This window comes from Myotis lucifugus, unplaced genomic scaffold (genome assembly GCF_000147115.1).
Source record: "Myotis lucifugus unplaced genomic scaffold, Myoluc2.0 scaffold_692, whole genome shotgun sequence".
Lineage (NCBI taxonomy): Eukaryota > Metazoa > Chordata > Mammalia > Chiroptera > Vespertilionidae > Myotis > Myotis lucifugus.
Window position 1 is genome coordinate 125,922 of NW_005871740.1, and position 17,161 is coordinate 143,082.

The window sequence follows — 17,161 nt, forward strand, 5'->3', positions numbered from 1 at the left end:
GTGTTATAAATTGGACTCTGTTACAGTATCTTAGTGTGTCCCTCTTGTAACAATTCCCCATACTCAGCAAACTTGTTTTTATATTTTTCCTTCCTTGTACATTCTTACTACATATTTTTGACTTCAAAAGAATGACATCTTTAGACCTGTTTCAGAGCCAATGATGATATTTGCTTTAGATAATTATTATAGCATTCTAAACAGAACCATATTATTTTGAAATTGAATAAATTTCTATGCTGATAAAAAAATAAAATTACTGTAATACATATAGAAAACTTTTCTGTGAAATTAAACTTTTCATACTTAATTTTAATTACACAAATGTGTCTACATAAGTAAAAACAGGTAAACTAACTTATTTGCCAATTTTTTAAAAAATACATTTTTATTGATTTCAGGGAGGAAGGGAGAGGGAGAGAGAGATGGAAACATCGATGATGAGAGAGAATCATTGATAGGCTGCCTCCTGCATGCCCCCTACTGGGGATTGAGCCCACAGTCCAGGCATGTGCCCTTGACCGGAATCGAACCCAGGACCTTTCAGTCCACAGGCCGACGCTCTAGCCACTGAGCCAAACCAGCTAGGGCTAATTTGTCAATTTTTTAACATGCATTCAGAAAACCTACTTTATTATATACGTAATGAACTTTCGGTTTTAACAGACACCCCCCTCACCCAAATTAGTCCATTATATTGAGGTTTTACTGTTATCTATTGTATACATGGGTTTTTCTGAGTTCTGTGAGCCACTTGAGCAAGTTAATCAAACCCAAGGAGCAGGTAATGGGAACCTCTGAGGTATAGCCAGTCAGTCAGAAGTACAGGTTACAACCTGGACTTGGGACTGGCATCTACAGTGCAGGGTGATCTTGTGGGACTGAGTCCTTTACCTGTGAAATAGCACTGGGCAAACAGCAAATCCTGTGTGCATTTAGTTGTTATAATCTTATAGCCACTTCTCAGGGCGTTCCCTTGACCATCTTATCTAAAGGGTCCCCCTTAGTCATTCACTATTATATTACATATTCTGTTTTATGATCTACAAAGCTCTTCATCATCTGGAATTACCTTCTAGTTTACTTGTTTCTTGTCTGCTTGCTTCCACTAACATGTAAGTTGCATAGGAGCTGGGCCTGTGCCTAGGGCGTAATAGCACTCAGCACATATTTCTTTCTTTTTTTTAAATGTGTTTTTATTTATTTCAGAGAGAAAGGGAGAGGGATAGAGAGATAGAAACATCAATGATGAGAGAGAATCATTGATCGGCTGCCTCCTGCACACACCACACTGGGGATCAAGCCCACAACCCAGGCACCAGGCATGTGCCGTGACCGGGAATAGAACCGTGACCTGCTGGTTCGTAGGTCAATGCTCAACCACTGAGCCATGCCGGCTAGGCTCAGCACATGTTTCTTACACTGAATTATAATGTTGGATTTTACCAATTCTAGGGAGCAGATTCACCTGTTATCCCCATTTTATGGAGAAGCAAATAGGCATGGAGAGTTTCCTTTGTATGTTCAAGGTCATTCAGCTGGGGCTCAAACCCAATTTGAGTCAGTTCTTACTTTTTAAAAAAAATATATTTTTATTGATTTCAGAGAGGAAGGGAGAGGGAGAGAGAGATAGAAACACCAATGATGAGAGAGAATCATTGATTGGCTGCACACCCCTACTGGGGATCAAGCCCACAACTCAGACATGTGCCCTTGACTGGAATCGAACATGGGACCCTTCAGTCCTCGGCTGACGCTCGCTCTATCCACCGAGTCAAATCGGCTAGGGCCAGTTCTTACTTTTAACTACTATGCTAGATTGACTCCTTCTATTCAAAAAATCTTAGCAAGTGAGTGGGGAGATTGACACATCTTGTCAACTTTCTTCCTTCTCATTTGGGGCAGAATCTGGGTCTGGAAAGTTAGAAAAAGAGGCAAACAGTTAGCCTTCTTCCTCTCCTACAGAGCTCAGCCTCAGCACCTCCCTGTCCTCATCCACGACATTCCCACCCACCCACGGAAGACCTTCCATTCAATCTCATCCTCATAGTCCCCATCTCTAATCCCATCACCATCTAATTCCATCTGATTCCTTCTCCATCGCTGTTCCATTTTCATCCTCATCTCTATGCCTGTGAAGCAGGGCTTGGGTTGGGCTTGGGTCTCAGGGCCTGAGACCCACATCTGTGACCTGAGGTGGAAGAAGTTTGCTTTCTTTTACAGTCAATATAAAAATTCCCATGAATTCCCTGAGTCATTTTTTCCTAGTCCTCTTTCTCTGAGATATTTTGGGTTCTCACTTGTTTACATACTTTCCAGAGTCCAACTAACCTCTCCCCTACACCTGCTTGTGCAAGTCCTTGACTTTCATCCCAGCAATGAGTGGGAATCTGGGAAAGACAGAGCAGCCAGATAGTATGAATAAATGCCTCCATCTAGAACCTGGCTAGGGTATGGAGTCAGGACCGAACCTGGCAGGCCAAGTGCCAGGGCTATTCCAGATCATAAGGGCACATCCCTCTGTCCAACTGAACATGCATTTGACATTGTCTGGCATCTGGGCAACAGTGATCATGGAGTCTTCAAGGGACACTCACTCAGGCCCTAGCAGGGCAGGGAGAATAGGGTGGAGTAGAGAGTGTTACAGATAATCATGACAACTATGGTAACAACAGCCGCTAGCCTAGCAAGGAGAGATGCATTAGGATGGGACAGATAAATATTTTGAGCTGTCTTTAGAAGGAATAAGGAAGGCACTAATGGGCCAGATTTGGTCTGCTTTTTTCTCTTCTGGTGCTTTAAATTCCCACTCTTATGTTTTAGTTCACCAGATGTGAGCCTGTGAAACCCTGCGCCCCCACCCTCGACCCCAATAGAAACAACCCAGGCCCTCTTCTCTCTACACGTGACCACAATGTGTGGCCCCAGGTGTGCCATGTAATTTCCAGGACCTGTAAGTACTGACCCTTGACTCTTTCAAAGTTTTCTAATGGTGATGGCTGAGGGCATCTTATACAATCACAATAAGAACCATGAGGAATGGTCCAGTCACAACCCTGGTTATCAATAGGCCGAGATTGGTACACAACACATACATTTTTCTCATCTGTATAATTTCCTGGGCCAGTATTGTTATTTGACTTCCTAATGCCCACATAGACAATTTAATAGATGAGGAAACAGACTCAGAGAGAAAAGGTAAGGGATTTTTCTCTGTAGTGATGTAGTGGTAAAATTCACACTAGAATCCAGGTTTCTTAGCTCTTGATCCAGTGTCCTTCCAGTTCTGTCAAAGATTCCTTCAATATAGAGGACTGGGATCCAAATGCATTTGGCCTGTCAGAAGCGGTAGGGTAAGACCAACAAGGAGAGGGGCCTGGTGCCGGGATGTGGAACTGGCCTGAAACTCCCTGCCACTGGGCTTATTGGCTGGAAAACTCCATGACTCAACAACTTCACTCCTAGATATAGACCCAAGAGGAATGAGTGCATCATTTCCACCAAAAGGCAAGTACAAGAATGTACATAGCAGTTTTATTCTTTTCTTTTTTAATTCTCACCAGAGGTTATTTTTTCCATTGATTTTTAAGAGAGTTGAAGGGAGAGGGAGAGACAGAGAGAAATATTGATGTGAGAGGGACACATTGATTGATTGCCTCCCACACTTGCCCCAACCAGGTCCAGGAATTGAGCCTGCAATCAAGGTACATTGCCCTTGACCAGAATCGAACCTGGGACCCTTCAGTCCACAGCCTAACACTCTATCCACTGAGCCAAACTGGCTAGGGCTATTATTATTATTTTTAAATATTTTTTATTGATTTCAGAGAGGAAGGGAGAGGGAGATAGAAACATCAATGATGAGAGAGATCATTGATAGGCTGCCTCCTGCACACCCCCACAGGGGACCGATCCCGCAACCCCGGCATGTGCCCTTGACCAGAATCGAACCTGAAACCCTTCAGTCCACAGGCTGACGCTCTGTCCACTGAACCAAACAGGCTAGGGCTATTCTTAATTTTAAAAAACTAAAAACAACCCAAGTGTCCATCAACATAAGAATGGATATACAAACTGTGGTACATCTCTGTAATGGAATACAATTCGGCAATAAAAATGGACAAACTACTGATGCATACAACAACATAGGCCAATCACAGACACTGTGTTGTGTGAAGAAGCCAATCTCAAAAGAGTATATTCAGTATGAGAAAAACTAATCTGGAGAAATCACAGCAGCAGTTGCTTCTAGGGGTTGGGGGAGACTGACTAAGGGGAACAAGGGAAGTTTCTGGGGAGATATAGATGTAGTGGTAAGACTAAGTAATACATGGGAACTCTAAGACGTATACACTTTGCTGAATGTAAATTATACCAAAATTTTTAAAAACTTAAAGCTCAGCTTTTTAGGAAAGAGCAAGTTAAAGAAGGAAAAGGAAGGTTCTTAAAGAACCAAAATTGGAGATGACATCCCAGGTTGAGTCCTGTGTAAGGTGACCAACGGTCCTGATTTGCCTGGGAGTGAGGGATTTCCTAGGACAAGAGACTTTCAGTGCTAAAACTGGGAGAGCCTTGGGTAAACCAAGTCAGCTGGTTACCCAACTGCTGTGGAAGTGAACTGGGAAGGAATTTGGATGTCTGGCCCACAACCTGGACTCCCTTGGTCCCTGAGTCTTAGGGCTTCTCCTGTGGGCTCAGAGAGGACCCGCCAGGAGGTCAGGACAATGGGCTTTGCTGGCTGACACCAGGAACATCAGGGTTGGGGAGCCACCTTTGTTCCCAGGTTATTCCTCAGGATTCCTGACCCTCTTGGAACATAAAGGGGTGGAGGGTGAGGAGGAGGGAAAAGCCTTAGAGACTGAATTGAGGCACTTGGGCTGACCAGTTTCTGAGCATCACAGCTCAACTGGGCTCCGAGGAAGTTCTCACTCAGCCCTGTTCTCACATCCCCATTCCATCCTCCTTCAAATGCCTAGGCCAAGAAAGTACCAAAAATATCTTCCACATTGATTCTGTGGAAGATAACCAGACATGGGAACCTCTTGAAGGCAAATACTATTGTATCTCTTCACCTTCACAGCTGTCAGAAGGCAGGGGCTGTCCTCTCCCAACTTGGTCTGCCACAACCTGCAGTGACTTGAGCTGTAGGGGTCGCCTTTCCTTTCCTTTCCTTTCCTTTCCTTTCCTTTCCTTTTTTTTTTTTTTTTTTTTTTTTTTTAAAGAAAACAAAGGTTCCAAAGATAGTAAATAGTAGAGCAGCCAAGTTTGAATCTAGGCGTATCTTGATTCTACAGATGAGATTTTTTAAATTGTATATGTCTTCTTTTTCCCCAATTGACCCCCTCCCCACCAGCCATTCCCACCCCAGGCAAGCCCCCACCATCCCAGTGCCTGTGTCCATTGGTTATACTAATATGCATGCATACAAGTCCTTTGGTTGCTCTTTACCCTCCCTCCCCCAATTTGTCTCTAGATCTATTCTTGTTCATCAAATTATGTTGATCATTATATTCCACATATGAGTGAGATCATGTGATATTTATCTTTCTCTGACTGGCTTATTTCGCTTAGCATGATGCTCTCCAGTTCCATCCATGCTGTTGCAAATGGTAAAAGTTCCTTCTTTTTTATGGCGGCATAGTATTCCATTGTGTAGATGTACCACAGTTGTTTTTTTAAATATATTTTATTGATTTTACAGAAAGGAAGGGAGAGGAATAGAGAGTTAGAAACATCGATGAAAGAGAAACATCGATCAGCTGCCTCCTGCACACCTCCTACTAGGGATGAAGCTGGCACCCTGGGCATGTGCTTTGACTGGAATCCAACTGGTGCCCTTTCAATGCACAGGATGATGCTCCACCAACTAAGCCAAACAGGCCAAGGCTCCTCTCCCTTCTCAGAGCATGGGAGATGTGGATGTGGGGTAATGAGGGAGTGGCTGTCCAACTGAGGCCACAAGTGAATTCTGACAAAGAAACTGCCAGGTGGGCTAGTCCTCGGAGGAGAAACAGGCACCAGGGGGGTGGGCTCAGAAGTTCTCATAGTGGTGCACGAAGTGGGCCTGGTCCTGCCTGTTGATGAGCTGACAGGCCTTCTCTACATTCTTGGTCATTCCTGGAGGGCCGCAGCTGAATACCCCGATCTTCCGTACCTGTCAAGTGCATGTGGGGAGAGTGGTTTCAGAAAGAAGGGTCCTGCAGGCTTGAGAGGCTCACTTCCGGGAGGAAGCTGCTTCTGAAGCCTGACTGGAGTGACCAGGGCGTCAACCCCAGACCACAAGGAGGAGACTTGAGCTGGAGATGGGAAGGGGGTGGGGAATTTAAGCCTTCCTTATCTTGGGGCCAAGTTCAGTGTGGGGGGCGGGGGTTCCACTCAAGATAGAGCCATAGGGTGCTTACGGGTCAGGATGTCCTGGTGGGGAAGGCCAGAGTCCCAAGATGGGTGAGGTTGGGACTAACCTTTGGGTGAACCTCCTGCAGGGAGTTGAAGAAGGGCTCAAAAGGGGGGCGACCAAAGTGGGTGACGGAGCGCAGACCCGTGAACAGACTCCGGTTCAGCACCTTCTGGAAGTGCCGCTCACAGATGTACTGGTAGAAGAATGATTGGAGGAAGAAGGTCAGAGCCAGGCAGAACCAGGGCAGCTCCTAGCCTAGATGGTTACCCACCCATCCTGCCCGGCCGGCCCTGACGTACCAGCATGGTGGTCCTGAGGTCGAACTTCTCAGCCAGCTGGGTGATGTAGATGTGCACGGACACCAGGTCCTGGTGGTCATTCTCCTCCACCTCCCGGATGATGTCAGCCAGCCACTCGAACTGCCGCTGGGTCCGTGTCACCCAGATGAAGTAGATCTGGGGACACATGGCTGGAGCTGAGGACTCAACTCAAGGTTCCTCCATCCCGCGTGCCTTCCCCTGAGCGGCTAGGAAGCCCCAGATTACCCACAGACACTGACCCTCTGTCAGGACCCACAAGCTTGGCCCCAGGCTTCTAAACAACAGATCCAAGCAGAGGCCCTTCTGGCTACACTTCCTACCCTCCCTCAGAACATTTGGTACATAGAAAACTGGGTATAAATGGCCCTGGCAGACCTAGTGCCTATGAGCCAGGGGCTTTTTCTAATGCTGTTCTGTTGTGATGTGGGAACACAGTCCATCTATTCGGATTCCTTTGAAGAATGGGAGAGAGACACTCACCTTTTTACAGAGCATTTGGCTGCCCAAGGATGACTTGAAGACCAGGTCTTTGAGGATGGAGGCAAAGGGGGTGACGCCAATGCCTCCTCCCACCAGCACTGACACCTCAAACTTATGCCACTCCTGGTGGCCCTCTCCAAATGGTCCATCAAGGTACAGCTGCCAACAGAAGGGGGATGGAATGAGCCTAGACCTGCCCCAGCTCTGACGCTAGAAATGGGGCGGGGGCAGGGGGCAGGGGGCAGGGAGTGAGTATAAGGAGAAGAAAGATGCAGGTACATTCTAGCCTATTCTGAGGCAAACAACCCTCTCCCAGCTTGGCCTTGAGGTATCTGGTGCTTCCAGACTCTAGGAGGAGGAGGACAGAGACACGTCTGTCAATTCCAGAGCCCCAAGTGGTTCCCAATCATGGGCACCTTCGGGTATCTGTCAGAGCCGTTGGTCGGGGGTGAGTAGATCTCCCTGAGGCGAGTGGTCCAGGGCCCTGCCGCCCGGATGTGCAGGCTGAGCGTGTCCTCATGGGGCGCAGAGGTCAGTGTGAAGGGGTGGTACTCATTGGTCCCCAGAGCCAGGCAGGCGATCCGCACCCACTGTCCTGACTTGTACTCAAAGCTTGGGGGCCGCTGGAACTGCAGGTGGGTCACCCCTGGGGTCATGGGCAGAGAAGGGCAGGGATTAGAAGGCTTGCTTCTGGAACCTGAGGACTGGCAGGTACCCTGTCCTCTCCATATGCCTGAGGCACAGGGAACAGTCACATGGTCTGAGCAAATTGGGCTCCTGGGGCTGGGAGTCAGAGGACCCCCTCCTCTGTTTCCTGGGTAACATGAGAGCTTCTCTGCTCCCCTGTTGTAGCCCTCTTCTCTCAGATCTCTCTTCCCACATAGGATTCAGGTCCAATACCACTGTCCTGGATACAAGTCTACTGGTTCCCCAGGGGCCAACTCAGTACTTACCAAACTTCCACTGCTATAGCCATATCTGCATAACTCCTGAACTATCACTTATGTTTTTCTTTGAATTGACTTACTTTTTCAATTTGATTTACCTTGACAACTAGGTTTAGGTCACTAAGGTTGGTGGAAAACCAATATCATGTCCTCTAAATAGAAGGCACCATGTTTTATCAAATTTTTTCTGGATACCCTTTGTGGCCTGACCACAGCTGAACCTCGGGCCTGTTCTCTCTTTGCTGAAGAAGGAGATTTGCAGGTATTGGAGAGTACAAAAGCCAACTAACACCTTGTTGCAACTTTGTCCTTAAGTAATCTTGATTGAAATAAAGTAGAAATGAGGTTAATTTTCTTACTATGTGAGTCCTAAAGGTTGGATGGTTCCTTGACACCTAAAATCATCTTCATCACCCTCTACAGTGATGTGAATGCCCACTTTAGCCAGCACTGGCTCTCAACAACAGAGTCTCACAATCGAGCCGTTGGCCTATCTCTAAAAGGGGATTGTTCTGCAGAATTGGCTGTGAAAGGGATATATGGTTTCCTGCCCTGCACCCAGGCCACACATGTGGGGGTCTCTCTTGTCCTTAAACGCCTTCATCGGCACTTTCAGCTATCTCTTTTCTAGTCACTTCACACTGTCTACAAGTCCTCCGGGGACTGCATTTGCATCAGGAATGCTGCAGGGGTCCCAGAGAGGCTATCTCAAGGCGGGGTAGGAGGCCTGGGAAGCTGTTGTCCCACACACCCTGAGTCAACTTCCCGTGCTCCCCACCCAGGGTCAGGCCAGGCCTGGTACCTGAAGGCAGCAGCTCGGCCTTTACCACGTTGATCTCCACCTTCTTCCGGCTCAGGCTCACCAGCTTGTCTGCCCCGTAGATTAGTGCCGGGACCAGGAAGTAGATGTGGAAACGGGGCAGCTGGACCAGGCCAACGCTGCCGTGGATGATGATCTGGAGACACAGCCAGTTAGTATAGCTGAGGCCCAGCCAGGCCCCCTTCCTGCCCTCCCCTTGCCCAGATACATTCTGCTTGGCCTTGGGCCTGGGCTGGGTAATGGGGATGGAATCAGCTTCAGAGACTGGGATCTCAGATCTCAAGGTCTCCGTTTGAGATCCTGTGTCCAATTCAGCCTGTTCCCCCTCCCATCATGAGTGCTCATTCCTACCCCATGGCCGGGCCCTGCCCAGAAAAGTCCCTCACCAGGATGTAGAGCAGGACGTAGAGATGGTGGGTCAGCCAGAAGCCCCGGAAGCTGCGGCGCCGGAAGTGGTGGGAGGCGAAGACATACATGATGGCCAGGACCAGGAGCAGAAGCACTCCTGTCATACCTGGAGGTACGGGATGCAGGGACAGAGAAGCATCTCAGGACTTCAGCCTGGACTGAGAATGCAAAGAGCATTCTTCCCCCATTCTGCCCTCCTTCCCTGACCTCCCTCATCCCTCCCTAGTTCCCAGGACAGCCTGCCTGAGGGGGCTGCAGCTGGGGCTTGTCCTGGAGGCTAGCAAGAGAATCGCTAATTATTATACACACATATGTGTTCATGGGAACATGAAGACAAAAGCAGAAGTCCTCAGGCCGTACCCCCAGTTCCCTCACACAGCCCCACTCCCTACCTGGGACAGTCTGGAAGAACCACCAGTAGAACTTCTGGGGAACCTGGGACCTGTGGGGCAAAGACACATGGGACCTCTGGCTGGGACAGGAGGGGCTCCGCCACTGTCACAACATGCTTCTCTTCCTGCCGGCCCTGATGGCTGAGGTGACTGGGCCTCCACCCAGAGGGCCCACCATCCTTCCAAGGAACATGCCACCCAATCTCCTGCAGTTCCATCCTCTGCTCTCTCAGCAATTCCTCCTCCAGTGTTGTCCTCAACTCTCCTACTGTGCCTCATCTTTGCTTCCTTCAGTGCTTGGTTCATGTTCTATAAATTCAGTGAGGGCAGGGGTATGTGTTTTGCTCAGCGCACTATCCCTATGCTCAAACAGTGCCAGGCACATAGTAAACGTCCAGTAAGTATTTGCTGAGTGATTGCATGTGCCTTGGCATCCCTACTCTCTGGCTCCTGGATGGCCACATCAAATGTGCTCCATACCTGTTTGCCCAGTGAATGGCTAATAGGCTGAGATGTGTGTGAGGTGCATGTGGGAAAGAGTCTCCAACTTCATCTCCCAAGCTCCTTCCCTGGCCAATCATGGCCAGCTTCCTTCCGGAGGCTGAGGAATTCCCCTCTCAGCTTCCCCAAGGAGGCTGGCATCTCACCCTCACTCAGTGAGGGAGTGGAGTGTCTGGGACCATCTGTTTCTTTTCTATTATACCCTTGGATGTGCCCAGGTGTCCCTAGGGGACCCTCCCAGAACTGACCCATCATCCACAAAGACGCCGGGGAAGATGCAGGCCAGCATGCTGAGGGGGCTGACTGAGAAGATGTAGACATTGACCACGTGGCCAGCGCTGTGCAGAACTGGAAGAGACAGACCGTTAGAGATGCCACCCTGGGCATCTCCAAGGGAAAGAGGAGGAACGGGGGAGAGATGGAAGTAAAAGTAGTTCCAGTCACCTCACTATTTCCCCCACAGCTAGTCCCAGGGGCCTGCAGCAATGAGATTCCCCAGGAGCCACGTACCAGCCAGGACAACAGCAGCCATGGCGATCCAGCGATGGAAGTCCACGGCGGCGTCGAAGGGCACGTAGCGGTTGAGGAAGGTCTCCCGCAGGAAGGTGATGAGGTTGCGGCACATGGTGAGCAGGATGTAGGAGAACATGAAGGAGACGCTGGCGGCCGTGCCCCGCGACAGGATGATGCCCACAAAGGTGGTCTGTGCGATGCCCGAGGGTGGCGAGGCAAAGGCATAGTCTGGGGACAGAGTGGGACGCTGAGGAGCGGGAAGAGCAACCAGAGGGCTTCCCTTCGCCCATCCACTGCCCCAAACCAGAGCTCGTACAGTAGGCGCGCTCTGCAAACAGGCCTGCACAGATGGCTGAGAAGATCGTGATGCACACGATGTGCCGCCGGTAGTTCTCCACGAAACGCTTGTACTGCTGCAGCTTCTGGGCCAGCAGGCCCCTCTGCCTCTTCTCCGGCAGCGCCTTCGTGTACAGCGGCGGAGAGATCACCACTGCCCTGCAGCCCGGAAGGCAGTTAGCTGTAAGGTCAAGGCACGCTGGCTTCCCCTAAATGTCAGCCAGGCCGGTGTGATTCAGTGGTTGCACATCGACCTCTGAAGCAGGAGGTCACGGTCCCATTCCCTGGTCAGGGTACATGCCTGGTTTGCTAGCCCCCAGTGGGGGACGTACAGGAGGCAGCTGATCGATGATTCTCTCTCATCATTGATGTTCCCATCTCTCTCTTCCTCTCCCTTGTTCTCTGAAATCAATAAAAACGTATTTAAATTTAAAAAATATCACCCCATGAAGGAGACCTGGTGACTCCCTGGGGGACAGGATGGGCCACAAAATAAGTTTTTGGGGGGTAGCCTCCCAACCCCCCAAACCTTTGCCTCTCATCTTTATTAGTTTTATCCACCCCCTCCTTTGTCTCCCCACTATCCTACTCCACTCCCTCTTCCTCCTGTCGCTCTGTCCTTCCCTCTTCCTGCTCCCTGCACAGGCTTCACTGCTCTGCCCAAAGCAGGCAGGAGCCAGGAGACTTGGTGTCGTGTCTGAGTGCCAGATTCTAGCCTGAACATTAGGATATTGATCACTTGACTCTATAGCCCTCCAGTCAAGTTAGGTACTGATGGAATAAGACTCAGGATGGTCTCTTGTGTGTCAAGGTGGTATGGGCAGAACCCAAAGACCCTGAGATCTCTCCCCATGTCTCCTGGGCCCAGGGGTATAGGAAACACTCACTTTTTGCCAAACCTCTTCTTCAGCCCAGGTCCTCCAAGCTCTGGGACTTCTGAGGCAGGGAGCCCCCCTCTTTGGGAGCAGGAGCTGAGAAAAGGAAAGTGGGTCTAGTTCTCCCCTTGTCTTTGCAGCCAGAGGAGAACTGTCAGGTCAGAGCTCGGGGATGGGGTGGGGTGGGGTAGGAGTGGATCCTATGACCCATCCTGCTCACACAACTTGCCCATAAAACTGGTCAGAGAGGAGCAGACAGGAGACAAGGCAGAATGAATAAATATGATCTGGTCATCTGTTCTATAGGATGGTTCTGTCCTGGAGTGGCAGGAGAGAGCCAGGCTCCTAAGCAGCATGGGGTGTGGGAGGCAGCTGGAATTTGGGCTAGGACTAGCCATGCACTAAGAGTAACTTTCATAGGTCAATGTCTGACCCCAGGGTCAGATTCAGCCAGCCCTACTTTCTTCATTTCTTTGCAGGGTACCTGGCCAAATGGACTTCCCAACGCCTCATTCCTTCTCACCATTCTCCAGGAGTTCGAGTGATGAATGAAACTCGACAGTTGATGTTTGGTTTAAAGATGTTTCTAAAACCTGGAGAGAAAAACAAGAGGCTTCCCCATGAGGTGGGCGGGGTAGGTGGAAGGCTGTCCCTCCAACACCACCCAGCCCTCTGGGAAGGGTGCCATGGCACTTGTCAGTGACTTGGTCATGTCCTCATCTCCTGCTCCAGCTTTGTTCCCCTCACTCCCCACACTGCACACAGGGCAGCCACTGCTAGACAATGTGGCAATTCTGTGCCATTAGGAAAAGGAACCCTCTCCAGGTAGATGCCTGGGCCTGCGGATCCTTTGTGTAAAGAAAGCAGTGCCTTTTCCTCTGGCCAGATACAATCCAGACCAATCCACATGGCTTGGTGGGCAGAATGTAGGCTGGATTTTAGCTCACTCTTGAATCCTCAGTGGGCATTTTTGTGCAGGGCTGTAGTACACTCTTGATTACACATGCCTGACTCAGTGCTAAGCACCAAGGACTAAGACAGAAATGAGATCTGGGTTCTATACATCAGGAAGTCTCATTTTGAGGACACACCCTTCCTTGACTCTGACCATTCCTTACATACTCACACACCTTCACCTTTGACACAGAGCTGCGTGCGGCGGAGTTCACTGTCATGGTCCCTCAGCATAAAGTGGAAGTCCTCCCATGTCAGCTCCTCCTTGTTCTGGAAGCCTGACTCCCGGAACATGGACTCCACCACCTCCTCCAGCTGGGCCTTGGACAGGCAGTTGTTGGCGATCTCAATGAAGGACCTTGGAGAGGACCAGAGAGAGCAGCCTGTTACCTGGCGAGGTCAGGCTCAGGCAGGTGCAGAGTGGGGCGGGCCATGGATGATCTAATGTTGTTGCCAGTGACCCTGGAAATAACACCGAGAAGATATTCATCCAGCCTGTACCTGACACTAAGCTGGGTGGGGTGACCACGAGCTCAAAAGGCAGAACAAAACTGAAAATGACCTTGACCAAGGAAAGATAGCAACCTTCAAACAGGGAGACATCTACAGCTGGGATGAATGTCCACTTAGTGTAGGGACATGTCCAGGTATGCCATGATGCCATGACAGGGTCTCTGCCTCTGACAGGATCTCTCTCGTATTATGTCTCCCACACCATCGCTGGGCTCCCCCTTTCACAGTCCAGTGGGGGCATAGAAAACTGGGGGTGAGGTTGGGGGGGCGAGATATAGCTGCAATGGCTGCTGCTTCCTCATGCCAAAACCTCAAAGCACAGACAGGATTGTTTCCACACCCAATCAGACAGCACCCATAGTGGCAGCAGCAGTAGCCATACTCTTTTCTTAAGCTGTGCTTTGGGATGAAACTATGAGCCCAGAAGAAAAAGAGCTTTTCCCACACAGTACAGCAAGCACTGCCATCACACTGAGAAACACATCATCCCACTGAGACTGAGGAAGGTCCACACACTGAGTATAGGATGAGAAGGTGGAAGCTCATGCCTTGGGGGCAGGGACTCTCTCCTAAATTCCATAGGATGTACTCTGGCCTGGGCCTGCAATGGCACACCCAGCGCGGTATAGACTGCAGTCAGCTAACTTCACCCCATCCCTTCTAGAAGCCCATGTCCAGTTGTGGTATCTGGACTGTGAGAGGGATGAGGCAGTCAAGGGGAATACAGAAGTCAATGGAAAGGCTTAAAGGGGGAGAACATTTAAAAGGTCCTGAGCTATTGTATGCATTCTATTCATTCATTTGTTCATTTATTCCATCTTATTCAGTTAACCATGTATTGAATGCCTGTTATGTGCCAATCACGGCATAGAGGAGGTGCATTTAGCAGGAAACAAAGAAGGCATGAACCCCATCCGTATGGAGCTGAAGGGGACTGTGTTACTGGAGCATTGTCTTCAGGAATAAGAAGTCTCAAAACTGATCTTTATCAAGACACTACAACCTGAAATGGCTTAAGGGGCAGTAAGAGAGAAGGGTCAAAAAATAGCGGAACTGTCTGTGTTCCTCCTCCTGCTAATCAGGGTGATTAATATTGGAAGAGTGACTAAGGTTGTCCATGCTCCATCCACCTGTGACTTCACTGTATAGAGCAGTGTTAGACATGCTGTAGACTTCACAAAGATCCAGAAGCATCCAGAAGGGGTTAGTGGACTTTCGTTAGTGGTCATATTAGTGTTGGTTGTGGTTTTGTTTTTTGTTTTTTTTTCTAACTAGGGAGGGAGAATTTTCTGGCTGATGTGAAAGCGCAGATATTGACCCTCCTGGAGCAAAGTTTGGGAATGCTAAGTGAGAAAGGCTTATACTGGGGACAGAAGGGACAAACTTGTGAAGCTGGCTGCTCTGAGAGTCTAGGACGCACTGAGGGCCAGCTCTCAGTGGAGGCTGCCTCCTTGCCTACACTCCTCTGACCTGACTTGTTTTCCTGTTGAAAACATCAGGAAGTCTCAGGGCTAGAAGGGCCCAGCCCGTACCGCATCATGGTGAAGAATTCCTCCTTGGAGAGAAAGCCATTTGCATCCAGGTCATACATGGTGAACATCAAACGGGACTTGTCCTCTGGGGAGCCTGGGAAGAGAAAGGAGGATACAGGTCATCTCTCTGCTGAAAGAACCCTGGCTCCTGGAATGGCCCACCATCCGCCTACCTTTCATGAAGACCACCAGGATGTCCAGGAACTCCCGGAAGGACAGGTAGCCATTGCCGTCTTTGTCGGCCAGAGAGAACATGGACTCCACAAACATGTCCTGGGGCTTGAGGCCCAGGGACTCAGCAAACTCAGCCCTACTCAGCTCACATGTCAGAGCCTCTCGTACCTCCTGTGGCGAGTCCAGGGGCTGAGCCCTTGCATCAGGCTTGATGTCCAGCGCCTGTACCCAGGCAGCAGTAGAGGGAAGGAGAGAAGGAAGTGAGGCCTGGCTGAATGCAATTCAGTGACCCTTCACATCTCTCCAAAGTCCAACTAAGAAAGGGAAGCCCTGGTGGCTACTCCTAGTCCTCAGATATACTCCTGACTTGGGCCCCTGTTCTCCTGTAGAGGGAGTGGCTTCAATCTCTAGCATTTTCTCCCTGGACCCAAGATCCAGGAACTTTATACAGTAGGAATGGTGCTGGGCCTGGCTTGGAGCAGCAAGGGGCAAAGTTTGGGAATGCTCAGTGAGAAAGCTTATACTGAGGACAGAAGATGTAGTTGACATGGGTGGACAGGCAGGAAGAGGCTAGAGATATGTTCTCTCACCAATTCAGACAAGCTGCCATGTGCCTGATTTGGTCTCTGCACATTATTCAAAGATTTTAAAAGTCATTTATATGTAGCAACCATTTGTTAAATGTCTACAATGTACAGTTAAGTCCTCAATGTCATCAATAGGTCCTGTGACTTTAAGCAAAATGAGGTACAACAAAACCAATTTTACCTTAGGCTCATGATATAAGCTTGAGTTAAGTTCCTATGTCATCTCATCAAAGATATCAAGCATTTGGGCTAAACACTACATAGAACAGTGTTCTTCAAATGTTGGAGTGTATCAGGATCCCTTGGCGGGTTTATGGGCCCCAACCCCAGAGTTCCTGATTCACTAGGTCTGGAGCAAAGTGAGGGGGGTGAGGGCTGCTAAAGATTTGCATTTTTAACAAATTCCAAGTTCAGGCTACTGCTGTTTGTCTAGGGGCTACACTTTGAGAACCACTAATGTAGATTGTCTCACCGAATCCTTACAACAACCCAATGGGATGAATCCTATTTTAATAGGCTGTTTTATAGATGAGGAAACTAAGATACAGAGCAGAGGTCATGTGATTTGCCTAAGGTCACACAGATAGTGAGTGGCAAAGCTAGGATGTCTCCAGCCCACACAGCAGAAACTTAGTTCACCCATATAGAGTCCTATCAGGCCACGGTTTCCTCCAACCCATGGGTTGGTCCTATCTTCAAAAGGCACAGCCATAGCACCTGAAGAAGGTGTCTGAAGAAGACTTCCAGGATGCGGCCCCGCTGCTGCTTGGTCACAGCCTTCCTGAACAGCTCATTCTCGTCCATCTCAGCCCTGTGGAGACCCAGAGCCCACTGCACACAGGAGTCTTGCAGATGCTGAATGAAGTTTCTTCGCTCCTCCTCGGAGTTAAACAGCAGCACCTGGGTGGGAGGAAGGCCGAGCCAATGCTCAGAGCTTGAGCTTCTGGTTCAGCCTCCCCTCAGAGAACCTTAGGTTGGGGGTAGGTGAGTGGCCCAAAAGGGTCAGAAGGAGGGTCAGGGGACCTCTGAAAGGAGTGCCTCTCCCACAATCAGCCTTCACAATGAGCTCTGTAGCTAAGAAGAGGGTGACTCGAGAGTACTCGCTGTGAGAGGGGAGGCAGGATGGGCTGTACCAGGTCATATTCCTTGGGGATCTTGAGCAGCAGGGTGCGACATCCACGGTTGTTGGACAGAATGAGGTTGACCTGCTGCAGGGGCCGCAGCTGGATGGTGCGCAGCACAGAGAGTCGCATATCCAGAACCTGAAGACACTTGTCTGGGAGCAGCTGAATGATGACGGGGTAGCTGCTCTCCCTAGGGCCTGGCCACTCCATCGCTGCAGAGGAGATGATTGGGCAGAGCAGTTCAGCAGAGGTCCCCAGGCCCCTGCCCTCAGGCCAGTTCCACTCTAC

The 17,161-nt window shown here is 49.6% G+C and overlaps 1 protein-coding gene across 1 annotated transcript in view; it reads right to left on the reverse strand.

Annotated features, from left to right (window-relative positions):
- Positions 1-5,767: 5,767 nt before the first annotated feature.
- The window catches only part of DUOX2 (dual oxidase 2), an 18,360-nt gene continuing 6,966 nt past the window's right edge, over positions 5,768-17,161 (reverse strand). Inside the window, exons 17-34 of the mRNA XM_023746541.1 lie at positions 16,883-17,085; positions 16,467-16,649; positions 15,162-15,384; positions 14,989-15,082; positions 13,120-13,301; positions 12,513-12,582; positions 12,002-12,085; positions 11,095-11,273; positions 10,776-11,006; positions 10,514-10,613; positions 9,765-9,814; positions 9,351-9,478; positions 8,947-9,100; positions 7,614-7,843; positions 7,198-7,356; positions 6,697-6,852; positions 6,462-6,590; positions 5,768-6,154 (exon numbers count right to left, since the gene is read on the reverse strand). Of these exons, the coding sequence (XP_023602309.1) occupies positions 6,032-6,154; positions 6,462-6,590; positions 6,697-6,852; positions 7,198-7,356; positions 7,614-7,843; positions 8,947-9,100; positions 9,351-9,478; positions 9,765-9,814; positions 10,514-10,613; positions 10,776-11,006; positions 11,095-11,273; positions 12,002-12,085; positions 12,513-12,582; positions 13,120-13,301; positions 14,989-15,082; positions 15,162-15,384; positions 16,467-16,649; positions 16,883-17,085 (2,678 nt within the window). The 3' untranslated portion in view covers positions 5,768-6,031. The remainder of the gene's footprint in view (positions 6,155-6,461; positions 6,591-6,696; positions 6,853-7,197; positions 7,357-7,613; positions 7,844-8,946; positions 9,101-9,350; positions 9,479-9,764; positions 9,815-10,513; positions 10,614-10,775; positions 11,007-11,094; positions 11,274-12,001; positions 12,086-12,512; positions 12,583-13,119; positions 13,302-14,988; positions 15,083-15,161; positions 15,385-16,466; positions 16,650-16,882; positions 17,086-17,161) is intronic.